Here is an 18,376-nt window from a genome sequence, read left to right as displayed (position 1 = left end):
ACACTATAAGTATGTGAAAGAATACAATAAAGTATATTTTGAAGATTATTCCACTTTAAATTCATAAAAGTACCTCTCGCTACGCATCCCAAGCTACGCCCCAGTTACAGTACCTCAGTATTGGTCCCATTTAAATTGGAAGAAAATATTCCAACTCTCAGGGTGGAAAACTAGGGGATGAATCAGTTTCGCGCACTTTCCGGTAACCAATTTCAATAAAACTTGCAAATAGACGTAATATAGGATCTAAATCACATATATTTGTTTATTCCAACAAGAGCAAAACGTGTGCAAAGACCATAGATATAGAAAAAAAGGGGAGATATGTAATGACGCTACGTAAGATCGGGTGCCGATGTCGTCACTTTCTAGCTTGTGTGCAATTTAAACTTTGCGCTCTATTATCCACCATACCATAACTTAAAGATTTTGATTGGGTAGGGCTTAAAACGTGAAAACGACGTAAAACAATTTTAAAATTTAACAAAAGTTAAACTTACAGTCACTTGAATAAGAGTTATATTACAATTTGTTATTTATTTTATTTATTTCTTTATTTATTTCAGGCAACCAGGACCCATAGATACATACCTTACAGACTAACATACATATAAAATAACAATAATATAATAAAACAATAACAGAAATATTAAATAAATATCTTAAATACAATATAACATGATAATATACATATAATACTATTTATTTACACGTATGTACTCCGACGTGTGGCGCAACGTGGGTGTCCGGTAGCCGTCCTCGGAAACGCCGGTACATGACACCCTCCGGCCAAAAGTCTTCTCTCATGAAGGTCGACAGGTGTTGAGTTGGTACTCGCACCACAAATGAATTAAAATTGGGGCGCGACTCCAACCGCTCGACCCTCAGGTTTGCGTTGGCCTTCACTCGCATATACTCCACAATATCCGCAGACTTGGTGCAGTAATGAAGACGCGACACGTATAACAACGTCGTTGGTACCGCTGGACGCAATAAATGATTCGGGCCAGTCAGGGCGGTGCCACTAAGGTTTCGGCTGGTGTTCTTCTTTTTCTTTTCCACCTTCCGAAATCCGTCCTCGTCGCACTGATCAACTCGTCTCGGTGGTACTGACGACGCAGCTCCAGATACGAGTTTCTTTTTCGGTTTTCACTTCATTGGTTGCCTGGGTTGTGGTTGTGGAGTACTAGGTCGGGGAGCGGCAACAGCTGCGTAATTACGTGGAGGGGTCGTCTCCGGCGGGCGGGGTGCGGGGAAACGCGCGCGGCAACAGCGCCAGAGGTCGGTGACACATGCATGTGAGCCGACTCAAAACTGCTAAAAGAAGCATTTTGCTCACGTTGCAGGCCTCAGGTGATCTACTTACCGAAGCAGCACTACTAAGTAATACAACTTGGGCACGCAACTCACTGATGGTGTTGTCTGAGGCCTCCAATTTACACTGAACTTCAGCAAGGCTTGCTTTTAGGGACGTGATGTCCTTCAGCAGCCCGGTGACGTCGACGTGGTCGAACGTGACAGGGGGCAGCTTATGCAGCTCCTTCGCCACGAATGCAGGCACGTCGTCTGCGTCGGTCTCCTTGAACAACGTAATGATGTCCCGGAGACTCTTCGCTCCTCCATCTCTCCGACAGACATCTGCTCGGCTTTGCCAAACGTCCGGAAAAGCAGCGCCTTGCCACTGCAAATCTCTTCTTCTTTGAAATTTGACTTGCAGATCTGCACGATGCTGACTTCGTCCATTGTATCTATGGCGTGTTGTATAAACGCCAACAGTTCGTTGGCTATGAGTTGCTGAGAACCCATAGTCAATTACGTGCAGCGGCTATTGCCGCGCGGGTCGCGAATTATTATAATTCTTATTGTGCATTGAAGCACGTCCGAATCCGAGCGTTCATCGCACCGCACTGACACAATATTTCAGTATTTTTTCATCCTGGTTCAGCCAATGTGGTGCAGGCGCACGCAGGGTGAGTTCTCTATTAACCGCGCGACTTGCAATTAATTCCCACTAACTTCGCGGTCCGTTCCGCAATCGCAACGGTTTCGTGCCCGCAACCGCGGCAGCTACGTGGGTACGTGGGCACAAACTTGCAGGGTCGTGAGTATTGAAATAAAACCGCTGTCTAGCAGCACTGGCGGGCGCGGATGGAAACCGCTCCGTGAATTGTTAACCTTATTAACTTTAAACTGACGCTACTCAACGAGTGATGTGGTCCTACCTAATCGATAGTTGGAAACCATGTGGCTGTTTTTAATATTAAAAAAAATATTCCATTTTTCATACTATATCTACACTGGTACTGGTGTATTATAAAATTAATATATTAATATAAATTATTATTATTTTCTTAATGGCAGCCACTAGGCTTGGACCAGTGTCAGTTTTATAAGAATAATATAAAAAACATGGCGATCGTCGCCAGTGTCAATTTCCATTATATGTTACCACGGGTTGGTGAAGCTGTCACTGTCAAGAGTAAACTCGAACCATCAACGAATTTATTAAATTATGTTGTTTTTTTTATGAAGGATTTATGTAATTTTCTATAATTGTTTCTAATTTATTTTGCATGCGCAAGTAAAATAAAGCTGATTTTATTTTATTTATTTTTTAAATGCATTTGTTATGGAAATTGAAACAAAATCAGAAATAGTAATAAGAAAACCAATCTTTCGATTTTCCTGCAGCTTCAATCCAACCTTCTTTTATTTTGAACTCATTGGAAAAACTTAAAAATTAAAAATACTCTACTAATACTTAATCTACGAGTATAATGGAATTTAAATATCTAAAACACATACATTTTTCTTCAAGCAACAGCAACATCCAAATTGACATGAAATTGAAACGGTTGTCCGAAATATGAGTTGTGTTAAAGTTACTCGAAATAAAATGTTTAGGAATAATAATAATAAAATAAAAGAAATCAATTTAACGTGAATGCTTTTCGCTTAGATATTTTAGGGACTTTAATTACAAAAATTATAGTAAGAAATTCAAACATTTCAGTAAAAATTTATTGTCGATAAACATCAGTCTTCGTAAATGAACATTATTTGAGTCTAGAAATTTCTATGGAGACAAAAAGAAAACATTGAATAATAATAGAAATAGTAAGAAAAAATGCAAATAGCCGGTGGAATGTTATCTCACTGGTTTTAAAATTTTTGTTTTCACTCCAATTTTTACAAGGTGTATCGCTACAACTTGGCATTTTCACGTTTTACGAGAGATCTTGTATGTACAACGATCGCCATGTCACTGTGGCGATGTTTGTAGGCGTGTCACCTCGATATGGTCACTTTGACCATATCGAGGCGATACGAACTACGCCGCCATACCATATCTCCCCCTTTTTTTCTATATCTATGGCAAAGACTAACCTTGATTTTGAAGTAAGCTACAGAAACCTGTTGTCCAGATTCATCTTTGCCCAGCGAATTGATGAATATTTCGTATCTGAGAAATAAAAAAGCAATTGGTGTAAAATTACGATTGAAAGACCGTCATTATGTTGTACACTTTGATAGGTGCTCTTCAGCACTAAACATGCATATCTCAATAGAGGGTCTATTTCCCCTACCCTCGGGTTGTCGAAGTCGAATGATTCGTAAATACAAAGTTAGTAATGGTCTCTATTCTGTGCCTCTTTATTCGTAATTTGCAGATCTAAAAATATTTGCCCCGCACTAGGGAAAACCTGTGGCGGGGGTGCCATGGACCACACATAGACAACCACAATACTCCAGGCAGTAATGTCAGCATTACTGTGTTTTGAACCGGAGTTTTGAAAGATAGAATGGGGTCTCAATGGAATTACAATGGCCAGTGGTTTAAAGAAAATTTGAGCAGCAGAATTGAGACCATGGGACCTTTATAGCCACCAAAACGGCATTGCCGGTATGGGTGGGTAGCGGCGCGAAGATGTTTTGTATATTTTTATTTTCCAATAATTAATGGCACGTCGAGTTCTTTGGTATACGCGATTGTTATGCATTGGAAATGAAATTAAATTTTTCTGAATCGGTAATGGTGGACCTTTGTAGAGTCCGAAACGTTGGTTTATGTGGAAAAACCAAATTCGAAAATCCGAAAATAAAATTATTATACATTACAAATGTTAGCGTAACGAATATAAATTAGAACTTGTATCGATTATTGTCATACCTAAAGCACGTAATCGCTTCGAACTTATTATTATAATTGAAAGGTTTTTCATATTACAATTATATTTTTTTAAAGTACGACTAAATTAATGTCTGCCTTTCATTTCTGTATTTCAGTTTAGCAATAATAACATTTAAAAGTATCTAAATCTCTTTCTAAAAGAAATGCCAACCAATCAAGCATCGGTCTACCAAAAGCATTAACCAATGAAATCACAGTCTGTTAACCCACCAAAACGGTGGTGGGGCGAAGCTTGATGGTATGGTCACAGAGGAAAGTTTATTCAGTCTGTGTTCGAATTTTCTAGCTAGAGATAATACTGTGAATACTGTGGGTGCCGTATATAGTTGTTAATTTATACAGGTATGTACTAATTGTCTTCTTTATTTTGTAATTTAGTAACGAACTATTATGTACATTACTTGCTTAAAAGGAAATAAATGATAAAGTGAATTGTGATAAGCTGTTTCCTTTCGTGCCTTAAATGCTACCTTAATTACCTAAGTCTTTACTTGAGAATTTGCTTACACAAAGCAACAAATAACACTTTCTTTTAATTTAAAATCAACGTTGATTATTATTTTTAATTTTATCCTGTCATCTCGAAGTTGCGAATTTGGAATGGTGGTGTTTGTAACTAGAGTTATTTATTTTATTAATTTTATGCGGAGGGAGGGTTGCAAAATAACTGCATGAAATAAATATCCAACACAACACAAGCGCAGCTATTTTGCACGATTTAACCTTCACTGGGTTTGCGGAGTAGCAAATTAATACTTAACTGAACTGCCTCCGTGGCCGAACGATTACCATGCTGGTTTCCCGCGTAGGGGTCCCGGGTTCGATTCCCGGGCCGGGAGAAATATTTGCATGACCTACATTTATTTCTCTCATGAGTTTGGGTGTAATTTGTGGTGTTCTATGTGTGTATCCATGGCTCTCGCGAAACAGGGTATGCCTAGTGTATGCGTTATTTATTTACATACATTTTCAGTAATATGAATTTCCGCAAAGTGATTCCTGAATCTATTAAGTATTCAGATTTGAATGTGTATATTTGTGTTACGTTTAAGCATTGCCCAAAACGTGTGTACAACGTCTCGCGGCGCAGTAGTACGCTATGCATGGATTGACACCATTGAAATCAATATTACAATGAAAGTACCTCTTCATAAGTTGTTCGATCCGCTGTTGCCGCTCGCGGATATCGACCCGCAGCTTACCGCAGTCCCCAATCAGCGCATTTTTCTGCACCATGAACAAGTCGCGTCGCGCCGCGATTTCTACAAGCCGCTCGTTCATTGCCTATAAAGTCATTATAGCATAACAATTTGAGACAACCACTTCACCCGATCCTGGTATACTATTCTCACTACTTTCTTTTCAATGTCTTTGCTTTCGCATTTAGCGAATCAAACTCGATTTCTGTCAACTTTTACAGCTGATGAATTATATACATACATATTACAGCGCAAATGTTCAAAAATGGGTACGCAAAATAATTTGGCACATTTTTGAAAAAACACTGCATTATTTTGGGCATTTTTACTAGGGATAAATGTGTGTTTACGGAGTAAAAAAATATCGCAGATTCTCTAAACATTGTTTCAGAATGAAGCATCTGCACTATTTTAGGACACTTACCGCTTCTAACTGCAAACGTTGTTTGTCGAGCGAGAAGGCTGTGTCATCGTAGCCAGCTACGGCACGTGTAGAATGAGTCACGCGTAGTCTCATCAGTGCTTCTTCTACGCGGTCGTTGCGCCATGCTTCGCGCTCACTCCGGATGTCTTTCTCGCCACCTTCTACGTTCAGAATTGCTGTTTTTAGACGGCTTTTCTGTAAAAAAAGGGACATGATATTTAGTGATAACTAAAGGTAAGCTTATGGGTTATTATTAGTACAATCAGTGGTCGAAAAAAAACAAATGATATTTTTTTAAATTGACATAGATCAAAGGTCTTGATGTGTTTGTCCTCCTAAGCATAGTATTACTTCTGCCTGTGTGGGCGAACGGTTACCATGCCGGGCTGCCGCGCAGAGGTTTCAGGTTCGATTCCCGGTGCCGGGAGAGATATCTGTAAGGGCTACATTTATTTCTCTCGTGAATATGGGTGTAATTTGTGGGTTTTCTATGTGTTTCCATGGCACCCGCGACATAGGGTTTCCTTAGTGCGGGGCTATGTTGAGTGTGTCCCTTATTATTATTAACTGCCGCCAAGTAGTAATGTTAACGTTTTGATTTTGAAGAGTAAAAGTGCTGGTGCAATTACAGGCACGTGGGACTTTTTAAACGTCTCAAGATGATGTAGTGGCGGTGCTCCTCAGATCTTTGCGATTTAAAGCTTTGAGTGGCACTGAAACTGGTATGGACAGGCGTGTCGCTTACCACCAGGCGCACGATTTGTTAGTTCCGTCACTTGGTGTCATAAAAAAATTATGAATATGCTTAGGCCGTAAATGAAACGGGTGGTTTCGGGATATGGTTAGGGATCGTGTTATTAATAATAATAACACGATCTGCTTGCGCGGTGATGGGCGGCCGTGTGCTGTTGAGATACTGAGATAATGGATGTTAGGGAATCGATTAGAAACCTCTTCTGTTTGTTAGTTTAGTTTTCACGGCGCATTAGTTTGCTAACTGTATACCGTGTAAACACTTATAATAAATAAAACACTATGGAGTACAGGAGATCAAATAACGAAGCTAAAACAGAGTTGGGAAGAATATAATTGCGAAGCGGTGTGTTGACAGTTGGAGTAAATCGATAAACGAAGCGTGGCTAACACGGTACTGCAACAAGATGAGTAGTCGATATCTTCAAGGTCGTAGATTTTTTTTTCCATACCAAGTGAACCAACTAATTTTGTGCCTGGCGTTAAGCTGCCACTGCGCCGATCATACTGAGACATAACGTCGCCCTACTTTCTCAAACTCGTATATTAAAGCACAAAGTTATAAATGCAAAAAATGGATTGTATATACAAATGCAGACTGATTTCACATCACATTTCCTTCATATTTACACATTGGTTTTACCTATTCTTAAAGTAAAAAAAAAATCTCTTTAAAATAAATAGCAAGTTTTGCCATCTCCTGAACAATCACTGTTTATAAGAGACGAGTTTGAGAAAGTAAGGCATCGATAAGTTGACTTGTAACTTCACCAGCTCCCTTACCCCTCAAAACCGGAATGCTCACTTTACGGCTTGGCGGCAGAAATAGGTAAGGTGACAGTACTTCCCTAGATGAACCCTTTCACAAGGAGCTGTACTAAATGGTACACCGAAGGACCGTTCTGGATGGCCCATGCTACGGGCGACCTATACCCACAGTGAGTGAAGTTGGTTGTGGATAATGATGAAAGGCACAATAGATACGATTTATTATACCTTCACTTCGAGCTCCTGCCCCTTTAGTTCGAGGTCCCTGGCGTACTTGCGCATGTCGTCATGGAGTTTGGTCGAGTGTCTCTCCAGCAGGGCCACGCGCGCCGCATGTAGAGAACACACGCGCTTCAGTCTGGTAGACAATTTACAATAAATTCTTCGCGAACAGAATTCGATCTTGCGCTTATAAAAAATATGTTTCTTGCCTATAAAAAGTTCTTCCGTTAGTGGTGCTTTTGTTGGTTTTTATGTAAAGAGCTCTCAAAAGTATTAAAAACAATTTTTTTTACCTGCAATTTCCAGAAAATCGTTAAGGATTTTTTATACTATGTAACGCAACGGATTTGTATGTAATTTTTGTCTAAAAGGCTAGTGGCCAATGCCATGATATATATATTGACAAATCAGTTGTCAATGTCATTAATGTTACAGTCTAATTAACGAATCATAATCAGGTTATTGAATGTTTTAGCGTTCAAGTGCTGCTGCTTTTTGGACTTTTTTAGTATCGCAGTGTTGCTGATAATTATTTAATCATGTCTACCATACTTTTGTTTTAAATCAATTTAAAAAAAAAAATGACGCGTTTTATGCGCTTATTGTACAATCTACTATAGCAACCATTTGATTATAGGGATATAAATACATTAGAAATTTAAATCATCAAAATATCAAAACGAACTATTGTTCAAAATACATAAATGAAATCAACTACATTTAAAGATTAATAATATTGTCAAAATATTAATATGGACTTACATAATTGATGACTGTCACCAATTTGCAGAATAATAACTGATACATTTTTACATGTAGCTGTTACTTCGAATAGCCTACTGTACCTACTACTCACTAGAGATTTCATTGGTTCTCCGTAAAAGCTTTCATCCCGTATTTCATCCCCTTTAACATTTGTTTTCGTGACAAAAAGTAGCCTATGTCCTTCTCCTAAGTCCCATTTATCTCTTTACCAAAATTTTATCAAATTTGATTCAGCGGTTTAGACGTGAAAAGGTAACAGACGGAGTAACACAGTTTGGATTTTTGTTGGTCATACCTTTCCTCTTTTTGTACAAGTACGTCGTTGCATTCTCGTTCGGCCTGCGCTCCTTCCATATGGGCCACACGCGCACCTATAGTTTCCACTTGGTAAACCTGAAATATTAAATATTAGGTCAAAATCTTAGGCTTTGATGTGGTAGTCCAGTGGGGATCAGTTGCTTCCCAATTGACAAATCGGCATTTCGAAACCCTGTGGCGGTCTTGTGACTTTAATTATTAGTTACATTACGTTGTCTTAGAGTGAAAAATTCAGTTACGCAATTCTACATAGTTTATTTAGGAAATGAAACTACTTTTCGGATTTAAATGGCGTATATTTGTTTTTTCGAACAAACCAACGTTTCGGGTCCTTTTCAGGTCCCGTGGTCACGGTTGATGAGACCTGTAAAAGGCCCGAAACGTTGGTTTCTTCGACAACAAATAAAGTGATTTAAATCCGAAAATTAGTTTCATTTCCTATATGTAACAATCGTGAAAACCTAAGACCTCGATACATAGTTTGTTTTTACTAATTTTAATCGAAGCAAAATTTTATAAACCTTTTGCTTTAAATATATTATGAAAGTAATAAAGCACTGAAAATGGTACAATTTATCCAATTAAAATGCTTATTACAAATATTTTATTCAAAATTCTGAGTGATCTGTTTTGTACCACATTATTTATTTAAAATCTTATTACAGGTCTACCCTTCACTGAGTGAAGAAAATAAATATCCCGAGGAAGCGGCGCGCGGTGCGGATGAGTGACAATTTACGTAACAGTTATATTGCACTGCACGGGATAATTTCAACAAGATTTTTCTGACGATATTCAAAAGCAAGTTTATCGAAAAAAGCACCAAATGGCTTATTTATTCAATTCAATTATCAATGAAATAGTTTTTTTATTATTATCGTTTCAGATAACAACAATTGACTGATTTGGTAGGATTTTTTTTCAATTTACTTGCTATTGAACATTGTTGTGTATGCATCATGTTGGCTTTCCTATACAATAAATAAAAAATAAATGTTATTGGTTTACTATATTTTCATCATCATGATTATCATCAACCCATTTATACGTCGCACTACTGGGCACGGTTCTCCTCTCAGGCGAGGATTTAGGCCGTAGTCCGTCATGCTGGCCCAATGCGCGTTGGGACTTCACACGTTTTCCGAGGATTGTATACCGTCCTCGACGTGCAGGAGTGATCACGATGAAAAGTTCATAACAAAATTTTAAATTTTGCACATAAAGTCCGAGAAACTCTGAGGTGTGAGCCCGGATTCGAAACCACGGCCTCTGCTTGAGAGACGGTAAGTTAAAACATTACGCACCCATGGCTTACTTAGGTACTATATTTTACAATACACTTTAATTTTCGACCTGAAAATTATATGGAAAATACATACGAGATATTCACAGACAACGATATGTGGATGTTTGGTAGCAATACCTCTCGCTACTCTCGCTAACAGTGAAAGAAAACTTCGTAATGAAACCTGTCTGCCGAAAGCCAGCCACAGTGGCTAGAACGCTCTCCTTAGCAGTAATGAGTCGATGATTTTGGTGATAATGATTAATTGTATGTATACGTATGTAAAGACAAACCATGATTTTGAAGTTGACGAATTGCATGATTTCATATAGCAATCTGAATTTGGACAATTATGTAGAAAGGTTTGAATCATCGAGTTTTTAACCAGAAATTGACACGAAATGTCATTTAATTTGTTTGAAAACTATTGTGCCATATCAATACGGTGACAATTGTTTCGAATTCCCATTTTTCCTTTCCAATTGGCCAATAGGAGCGTCCAGCCCGAATTCGAAACAATTGACGGGTGGCGTCAATTGTTAACTTGAAATCGACCAATTTAACTTGAGCTTTCGTATAATGGACGATAACTGAAAAATTACATATTTAATATTCAATTACCGATGAAATGTGATTCAGTTTGTTTTGGAATTAGATGTTTTGCTGTTTTTCCCACACCACCGAATGGAACAGCCCCCCATAGTTAGAGATATTACCTCTAACAATAAATACAGAATATTAATGGAATACACGGAGACATAAGTGAGTTGTTGGCGCTGTACTATTTCAACTTTCTAATTTGTGATTTCAGTACAAACAAGATTTGATATCTAAAAGTGATATAAGGCCCATTTGCCTGATGAATTGACAGAGATGGATGGCCCTTAAGCTCAGGCCACACAAAGGCGGTACAGCGAGTAAAGCTTTACGGAGGCGGACCTGCGGAAAGCGAATGCTTACCTTAATGCGAATGCGAAGGCGGCCAGTATGACGTCAAAAACGTCCACGTTCCATTTTCAACACAGAATATAAAGAATAAACCACACCGCTGTCAAAACCACCGCTGTGAACATTTTCTGCTTTTATTAGCGCAACAAAATAGAATACAAGTCGCACGCCCGCACCCGCCTCGCGTTCGCGCGGTCCGTATGTTTGTCATAGCGTTCGGCCCTGCACCGCTTCGCCATGTCGCGCGGCCGCCGCGCGTTTCAGTGTGGCATTATAAAAAATTCCTAGTCCGGAGCGCACCCGCGGCCGCCTCTGTGTAGAACGAGCATTATTTCGACTCTAGATCTGGTTATATACTAGATGGTTTTAATATAAAAAAACAAAGAGAATTATTTTCTCGGTTTAGTGACTTGAAAAATTATCACGACTATATTACAATAACTTGACCTTATTTTGTTGATATTTGAAATTTTCCCATTTCTAACATAACATTCTAGTAGATCTACAACTTATAAACACAAGGTTGTAACTATCTACTACTAACTCTATTAGACAGATATTACATTACAGGACCCAAAACAAGAAACAAAACAGAACGAGAAGAGCATTCATTAAAATCAAAATTACCAGTAGAATAACGCAAAATAGGCGCTTTGTCGTCGAGTTGCGGATACCAGCCCGTTGCACCAAGTACCAAGTACCAAGCAACCAGTAGAATAGAAAAATGTGGATCTAGTAAGATATATAAACACTTACGATGATGTAAAGTGATTCCTTCTGAGTCTGCAGCTTTCTCTCGAACTCAACCTCCTTCGCGTCCAGCTTACCCATAATAGTCTTTAATGCTGCAATGATAAAAGTAGCATTCAGTTGTAGTATAGTAAGTTAGAAGGGCTGGTATGTAATGACTGGGGCTGTTATAAATGGGGTTAAAGAACTACCATTGCCGCATAATACCAGCAACAACAATCGCCACCGCACACTACACAACTAGGAAACCGTCCTATAGCCTGCACTGTCAAATTGTACTATATAAGCCTAAAACTAACACGCGATTAACGTCTTTTTCTGGTGTCTTGGAAAAACACAATGTACTTCGGAATCGCTGGCTTGACTTGGCTGACGCAGCAAGATGAAGATTTACTTCCCCACATGTAGCGCAAGTCGTTTCGTCGTCGTCGTTGTCGAAAATTGCTCGTTCCAACATTTTATGTGCACAGAAAACCACACAAATATAAGTCTGAGTAAATAAATTGTATTCACCTTTCAGCTGTATTTTGAAGAGTTTCTCCTCATTAGTGAGCGCTAACAGCTTTTGCTGCTCGATGAATGAACAATGCATGGCTCGCTGTTCGTTCGCTGTCATTTGAGTTGCATAACGCTCTTCTTCCTAAAAACCATGTACTTATTGAACGAAGACTTCGAGGAATGTAAATCAGTGGTGTAAAATAGGTATGTTGCAAACATCTGCATCCAGATCCGCAACCGCGGATCATCCGCATATTTTTAAACGTGTGCATCAGCATCCAACATAAATTGATGTAGTTTTTGCGCATGCGGATGTTTTATCAGGTCACAACAAGGTCGTCAGGAACGGGCCTTAAGTAAAGCACTTGCCAAATACTGTGCTAATTAACAAATCAGAGGTTGAGGATTCGGCAGCACGTGCTGCACCTGTTTGTTTTCTAAACAGGTAAATAATTACTGAGTTTACGTTGACTTACGTTACGCGCAACATGGGAACATATTTTGTTTAATTTAAATTGATTTTCGTAAGTAATTTTAAAGTCTTCTTTACTCCATCAATACGAGTGAGTATTTCTGTCTCCCTAGGATGCTTGGAGAGAGAAGTAATGTGACCGCTTTATACAAGACCGTGTTATGAATTTACATTAGTGTGCAAAATTAAGAGATTGTATAAAAAGTAAAATGGCTTACATTTAGCATCTGTTCAAGCTCTTTAGCTCGTTTCTCAGATGATTTGGTTTTGTCGTTAGAATCCGCCAGTTTTTCTTTCAGTTCTTGAAGCTGAAAAATAAAATACCATAGCGCATATAATTTTGTTCGTAACAATAGATCGAGGAAGAAACAAAGTTATTCCTACCGTTCGAAAAAGAGATAATTTCAGTGACTGTCATATTAGTGATGGTAGATAGGGTGAATCTGACAAGTCCATGCTCGAGGGGACCAACATCAATTTTGTGAGATACAAAACTTCGAACAGACAAGGGTGTATATTTTATCCGACGGAGTACATTTCTACTACCTCCGAGTTTTTGAAATGTATCCGTACCGATCTCCGATCACTCCGATCGATCCTTGTGTCCAAGTTAGAAGTCGGACGATACTTTACATCGGAGCTGTTAAATACGTAATCTTTATCGAGCTCAAGTTTGCATTTTTACTATTGCGACTTTTGGTACGAGACTGCCCGCTGTCGATTGGATGCTCTGGCTTCGCTAGAGGGCCAACTACCTCAAAGAGGCAAACCTAAATCGAACATCATCGTTATGCAGCTTTCTTTCAGAGGATACATAATTTAGTTCCGCCCGCACCGCTTCGGTCTTGTTTTAGTAATTCACAAATTTGTACGACGGCGTTTGGAACTCTGTCGTATTCTGCATTTCCCGTAAAATAATACCAGAAAATATTTGACAGTCAAAGAGCCCAGCTTCTAGGCAAGCGTGGATCATCCTCGTTCATATCTTCTCGGTCCAACAGGTAGGATTGTAAATAAATGCTTATATTCAATAAAATAAAGTCTTCTCGCTTTCTAAAACACAAACCAAAAAAATACGGGGTCAGCCCGTCAGCTTATTTTGTATGTATATTCCGCGATAACTCCGGTTTTTGTGAACCGATTTTGATTTTTTTTTGTTGGAAAGAGGGTACCTCAATAGTGGTCCCTTTTAAATTTGAAGAAAATATTCCACTTCTAGGGGTGGCAAACTAGGGGATGAATAACTTTTAAGATCGGTTTTTTTAGTACTCTATACGGAGGTTATCATATCAATAGTCCACCTGCAGAACTAACGAAGCGTCCATTTTGACGTAAAGAATGTGTTTGAGAAGATGGTTACCTTCTGGCTTATAACGCTGAGCGCGCGGTCCTTGAGATGCTGCATGTCCATGATGCGTCGGTTTTCCATGTGCAGCTTCTCTAACTGACTCTGCATGTTGCTTAGCACGCGAGTCAAACTTTTCACCTGTTCAAAATACAAGAATTGCACTAAAAAGCTGTAACATATATAGACGCTTGCACGTTTGAACTTATATACTTTACTAACAAACACAGATCTAAAAAGCGTGAAATGGTACAACTAAAATATAAAGTTAATTTTCGGTAAATTTTTTGTTTTTTTTTTTATTTATAAATACATCATTACATGTAACAAACTCGCATTTCATTCCCATTTAGTAACCAACTACCATAAAAATATCAATATGTACGTATTGAAGTTAACAAACGTTATTTCGATATAGCACGAAAACACCGTGATAAATAACTTCTATTTTTCAAATTATAATTACAACCTGTATGTACAGGTACTAAAATAATAACGTGACAACCCTACGCTCGCAGTAGCATAGGTGTTGATGCGTCAAGCAGGCGGGAGTTGCCCCATTTATTCTTATTCTACTGTGGTATTTGGTTTAAAGTGCGAATATAAAACGAACTTTGACTTCGACTGAACAAAAATGGCGAACTCATCAAATTGTTCGTGATTACAACACAGTAAGCCTAAATTGCAGCAAGAAATTAAATTAAACGTTGACATTTCTTGGTACTTTCATGTTTAAAATTAGGGAACGTTCGTGTTGTAAATACGAAAAACTTGCTAAGCTCACCATTTTTGCTCAGTCGAAGTCAAAGGCCGTTTTACAAATCCGTCTACGACTGACAAGAGGTTTAGGATCCTGAAATGGCGACACTTGTGTAGATTTTCAACATCAATATTCACTGTCGTCAATACATAAATTCATTCGTTAAAATTTCGCAACAAAGCGTGTCCAAAGCTTATCACAATATAGCAGCATTAGCAGGAGAACTCCTCGTGACAGTTCGTCTAGACAAGTACAGCCAACACATCTATTTCTGCCGCCAAGCAGTAATGTCAATAATATTACTGCGTACCGGTTTTACTGCGACAGGTCGCGCTTTGCCGCTATTGTATGGGGCGGGGGAGGCATTGTCAGTAAATGAACGTATATGCGCGTGGACGGGTGTTGCTTAAAACTCAACATATTTCTTCCCACAGTCGGTAGTAACACGACAGCTACCTGGAAGACTCGTAATGCACTGACGCATTTTACCCTGATCACGTCTGTCCGATTTTCGTGTCTACAACGACACGACATGTTTTCGTGGCTAGATGCGACAAAGTTCTTGTCGTGTACAAGACCATTCTCATCTTTTCTGTAGCAGATACGTCGAATACCTTTGCCACGTACACGCGCCTTAATGGTGCTAGTGAAATTACAGGCACTGGCGAAGCGCGGGGGGTGAGTGCGGCGGCTAGCGCGGCCGAGCCTTAAATAGTCAATATTATTGTTTTTTGCTTAAAATTAGAAAATAAATTCCACTAGAGAAAACGTTAACCAGAACAACACAAAGGTGGCGACGGCAGGCGAACATAAAAACACAATAGAGCCGAGGCTGCCCAAACGAACTATTTTTGTAATTGGGAAAATAGAGGAGGCAGCAAATTTAAGGTTGCCTCGGGCGGCAGAAATCGACATTACGCCACTGATTACAGGCACATGAGACTTGTCAACGTTATGCCTTAAGGTGACCCCTCAAATCTTATGATTTAAAGCTCTGAGTGGCACTGGAACTGTTACGGATAGGCGTGTCGCTTACCAACCAGGTGCACGAGTTTTTTGCCGCGTCAATGCAATCATAAAAAAATTGATAAATGAGTTACCTCGCTATCCAAAGTAACATTATATTCTACAAGTTTCTGACAGGACATGCGTATGGTGCCCATCTTGGCTGCGAAAGCGGCGTTGGCTTTGGCGGCCTCTGCATTGTTAGCTTTTTGCTGTTGGCAGAACGTTTGCTGTTCACGACATTCTTCTGCTATTTTGGTGGCTTCTTCTTCTAATACTGCGTAATCCTAAAACAAAATAATATATTGTATTATGTAGTAAATTAAGTCTGTTAGAGATTACAGATCAAATTTTTGATGGATTAACTGAGCAGTCACAAGGTAATGATATGCAATATTATTATATAATTGACTGCCTCTGTGGTCGAACGGTTGCCTACTGGTCAGCCACCCACAGGTCCCGGGTTCGATTCCCGGAGCAGGAAAAATATGTGTATGGCGTACATTGTAATTTATGGTTATATCGCCCGTTTGCCAGACCAACGTGTTATATGAGTACATATCTCGATGTTCTAGAGATAACACATTGTTGCAATTCTCACAGAGGGCTTTCTCTACATGAGTTTGAGATTTTAGACGTTATGCGACTTTGTAAATCAACGTTTGAAAAATTTCTACAAAAATTTGATATCGTTTTTAATTTGGGATGTATTTTTTTATGGATGCAGTACGATGTATAACATGTGTATCCATGGCATCCGCGACACAGGATTTCCCTAGTGCGGGGCTATGAGTGTGCCCGTTATTTGATTTATAATTAATTTGGCAATAAAGTAAACTAAGTTACATGACATCACAGATTTAGAGAACAGGTCAATTTGTTCTTGTAACAAGGTGACACTTTGTATCTATACAATGTAAATTATCTTGTCCGTTGGATCTGCAGGGTTGTAGAAGAGCAAGGACAACTGTAATCTGTATAATCTTGGTCTTCTGGGCTTTGGAGCTAAGGTTATCTAGGAGACCAAAGGAGTTCCAAATCAGAAGCTTAACTACGCCCATTAACATTTTAATGTTAAATATAAGAGATTAATTAATTACCTCTCGCACGTGTCTGATATCCGTATCGCGCTGTCGTAAATTCTCCACTGCTGCAGTCCACATTGTCATCATCTGCCTCCTTTGTTCTATGCCCTCTATTACCTGAATTATAAGAACAGGTTTCCTCAGTACGAGAAAATTATATGCACATTTTAAACTGTAATTTCTACCAAGATCATTAAATATAAAAAAAATCATACCTGGAATGATTTGGTTCATTATCAAACACAAGTTTCAAACTACAATGTAGTCCTAAATCATAGGTTTCCAAACTTTTTAGCTCACCGCCCACTTAGGCAAGATAAAAAAATATCAAAGCCCACCACCACAAAAAATAATTGAAAACACGTATTTTTTTTTAATTAACACAATATATCACAAGAAAAAAGTTATATATTATGTAGTGTACTTTATGTAGATAATTCAGGTTTTTTTTTCAAATGTGGTAGCACCCCCCATTTCTAAAACCTTTGACAGGGTCTGGCAGGCAAGCCTCTTAAACAGGCTTCCCTCTTATTGGCTTTCCACTGACCTTTGCAAATTGGGTCTCGGATTTCTTAAACTAGGTCAAAAACGGATATCAACGATCGACGACCTTAGGATTCTTCAGCGCCCACAGGGGAGTAGGGACCACTTTGGGAAACTAGGTCTTAAATGTTTAATTCTTTGATAAGTTCTTGAATAGTATGCAAGTTTCTTACTTGTACAGAAATCCTTTCGCAAGCTCTCTCCTCTGCACTAAGATTGGCCACCATTTGGTTGAGACGATCACTCATGTGGTCATGTTCCACTTTCAATTTCTGCCTTTTCGTCTCAAGAGCCTGGAATCGTTTATTGTACCTTCCATTACTTTGAAACAAATTGAAAACACTTTAAGTAGTTAGCACCTCACAAAATATCTTCCATGGAAGTCTGTTTCCTAATGAGTTGTGTATCATATAAACAAGAAATACCATAAATAATTTATACATAAGTACAATTTAACTATGCAACCATAAAAAGTTAAAATTTCATAACTTAGCCATAGAAACGTCATTCTTAGTGAACTGTTCAATAGCCATAATATCTCCAGAATTATGCTCAATAGCTGCACGCCATTCTTGCAACGCTCCACGCTCACCACACACTTCCTTCTTCAGGTCATCAGCTCTTTTCAGAAGGCGTGCAATGCTGCCTAGAAGCATTCATTATCTCAATATGAATAATAAAAATATAAGTTGTTCAGACAGATATATGGTCCACTGGTTAGTATTACAAACATCTTAACACGGTGTAACTTAACGGTGGCGTAGCGTCGATTTCTGCCGCCCAGGAACAATTTTATATTTGCTGCCCCCTCCGTTTTCACGATTACAAAAGTAGTTCCTTGTGGCAGGCTCGGCTCGATTTTGTTCTTATGTTCCAGCTTCCTCACAAACTATAATTAGCTAATACAACTAGTACTTATTAATATATGTAACAAGAATTTTGTAGTTTGTGATGGTACAAATAAACTATTTTCATTCATGTTCGCCTGCCATTGCCATCTTTGTGTCGTTCAGAATATCGTTTTCTCAAATAGTGGAATTTATA

General features: G+C 38.7%; 1 protein-coding gene across 3 annotated transcripts in view; it reads right to left on the bottom strand.

The window, feature by feature from the left end:
• The window catches only part of LOC113232989 (coiled-coil domain-containing protein 39-like), a 36,975-nt gene that overhangs the window by 16,693 nt on the left and 1,906 nt on the right, over nucleotides 1–18,376 (bottom strand). Inside the window, exons 4-16 of one of the 3 annotated variants that reach the window (XM_026467915.1) lie at nucleotides 17,821–17,978; nucleotides 17,506–17,625; nucleotides 16,805–16,906; nucleotides 15,800–15,991; nucleotides 13,955–14,080; nucleotides 12,813–12,902; nucleotides 12,138–12,264; nucleotides 11,631–11,719; nucleotides 8,619–8,716; nucleotides 7,565–7,694; nucleotides 5,816–6,010; nucleotides 5,337–5,476; nucleotides 3,388–3,463 (exon numbers count right to left, since the gene is read on the bottom strand). In XM_026467915.1, the coding sequence (XP_026323700.1) occupies nucleotides 3,388–3,463; nucleotides 5,337–5,476; nucleotides 5,816–6,010; nucleotides 7,565–7,694; nucleotides 8,619–8,716; nucleotides 11,631–11,719; nucleotides 12,138–12,264; nucleotides 12,813–12,902; nucleotides 13,955–14,080; nucleotides 15,800–15,991; nucleotides 16,805–16,906; nucleotides 17,506–17,625; nucleotides 17,821–17,978 (1,643 nt within the window). The remainder of the gene's footprint in view (nucleotides 1–3,387; nucleotides 3,464–5,336; nucleotides 5,477–5,815; nucleotides 6,011–7,564; nucleotides 7,695–8,618; nucleotides 8,717–11,630; nucleotides 11,720–12,137; nucleotides 12,265–12,812; nucleotides 12,903–13,954; nucleotides 14,081–15,799; nucleotides 15,992–16,804; nucleotides 16,907–17,505; nucleotides 17,626–17,820; nucleotides 17,979–18,376) is intronic. The other 2 variants (XM_026467916.1, XM_026467918.1) reach the window with 2 other exon arrangements.

The sequence above is a fragment of the Hyposmocoma kahamanoa genome, unplaced genomic scaffold, assembly GCF_003589595.1.
Source record: "Hyposmocoma kahamanoa isolate Upper Pololo Valley unplaced genomic scaffold, ASM358959v1 78, whole genome shotgun sequence".
NCBI lineage: Eukaryota > Metazoa > Arthropoda > Insecta > Lepidoptera > Cosmopterigidae > Hyposmocoma > Hyposmocoma kahamanoa.
The sequence above is the reverse complement of the archived record's forward strand: the minus strand, read 5'-3'. Positions and strand labels throughout refer to the sequence as shown.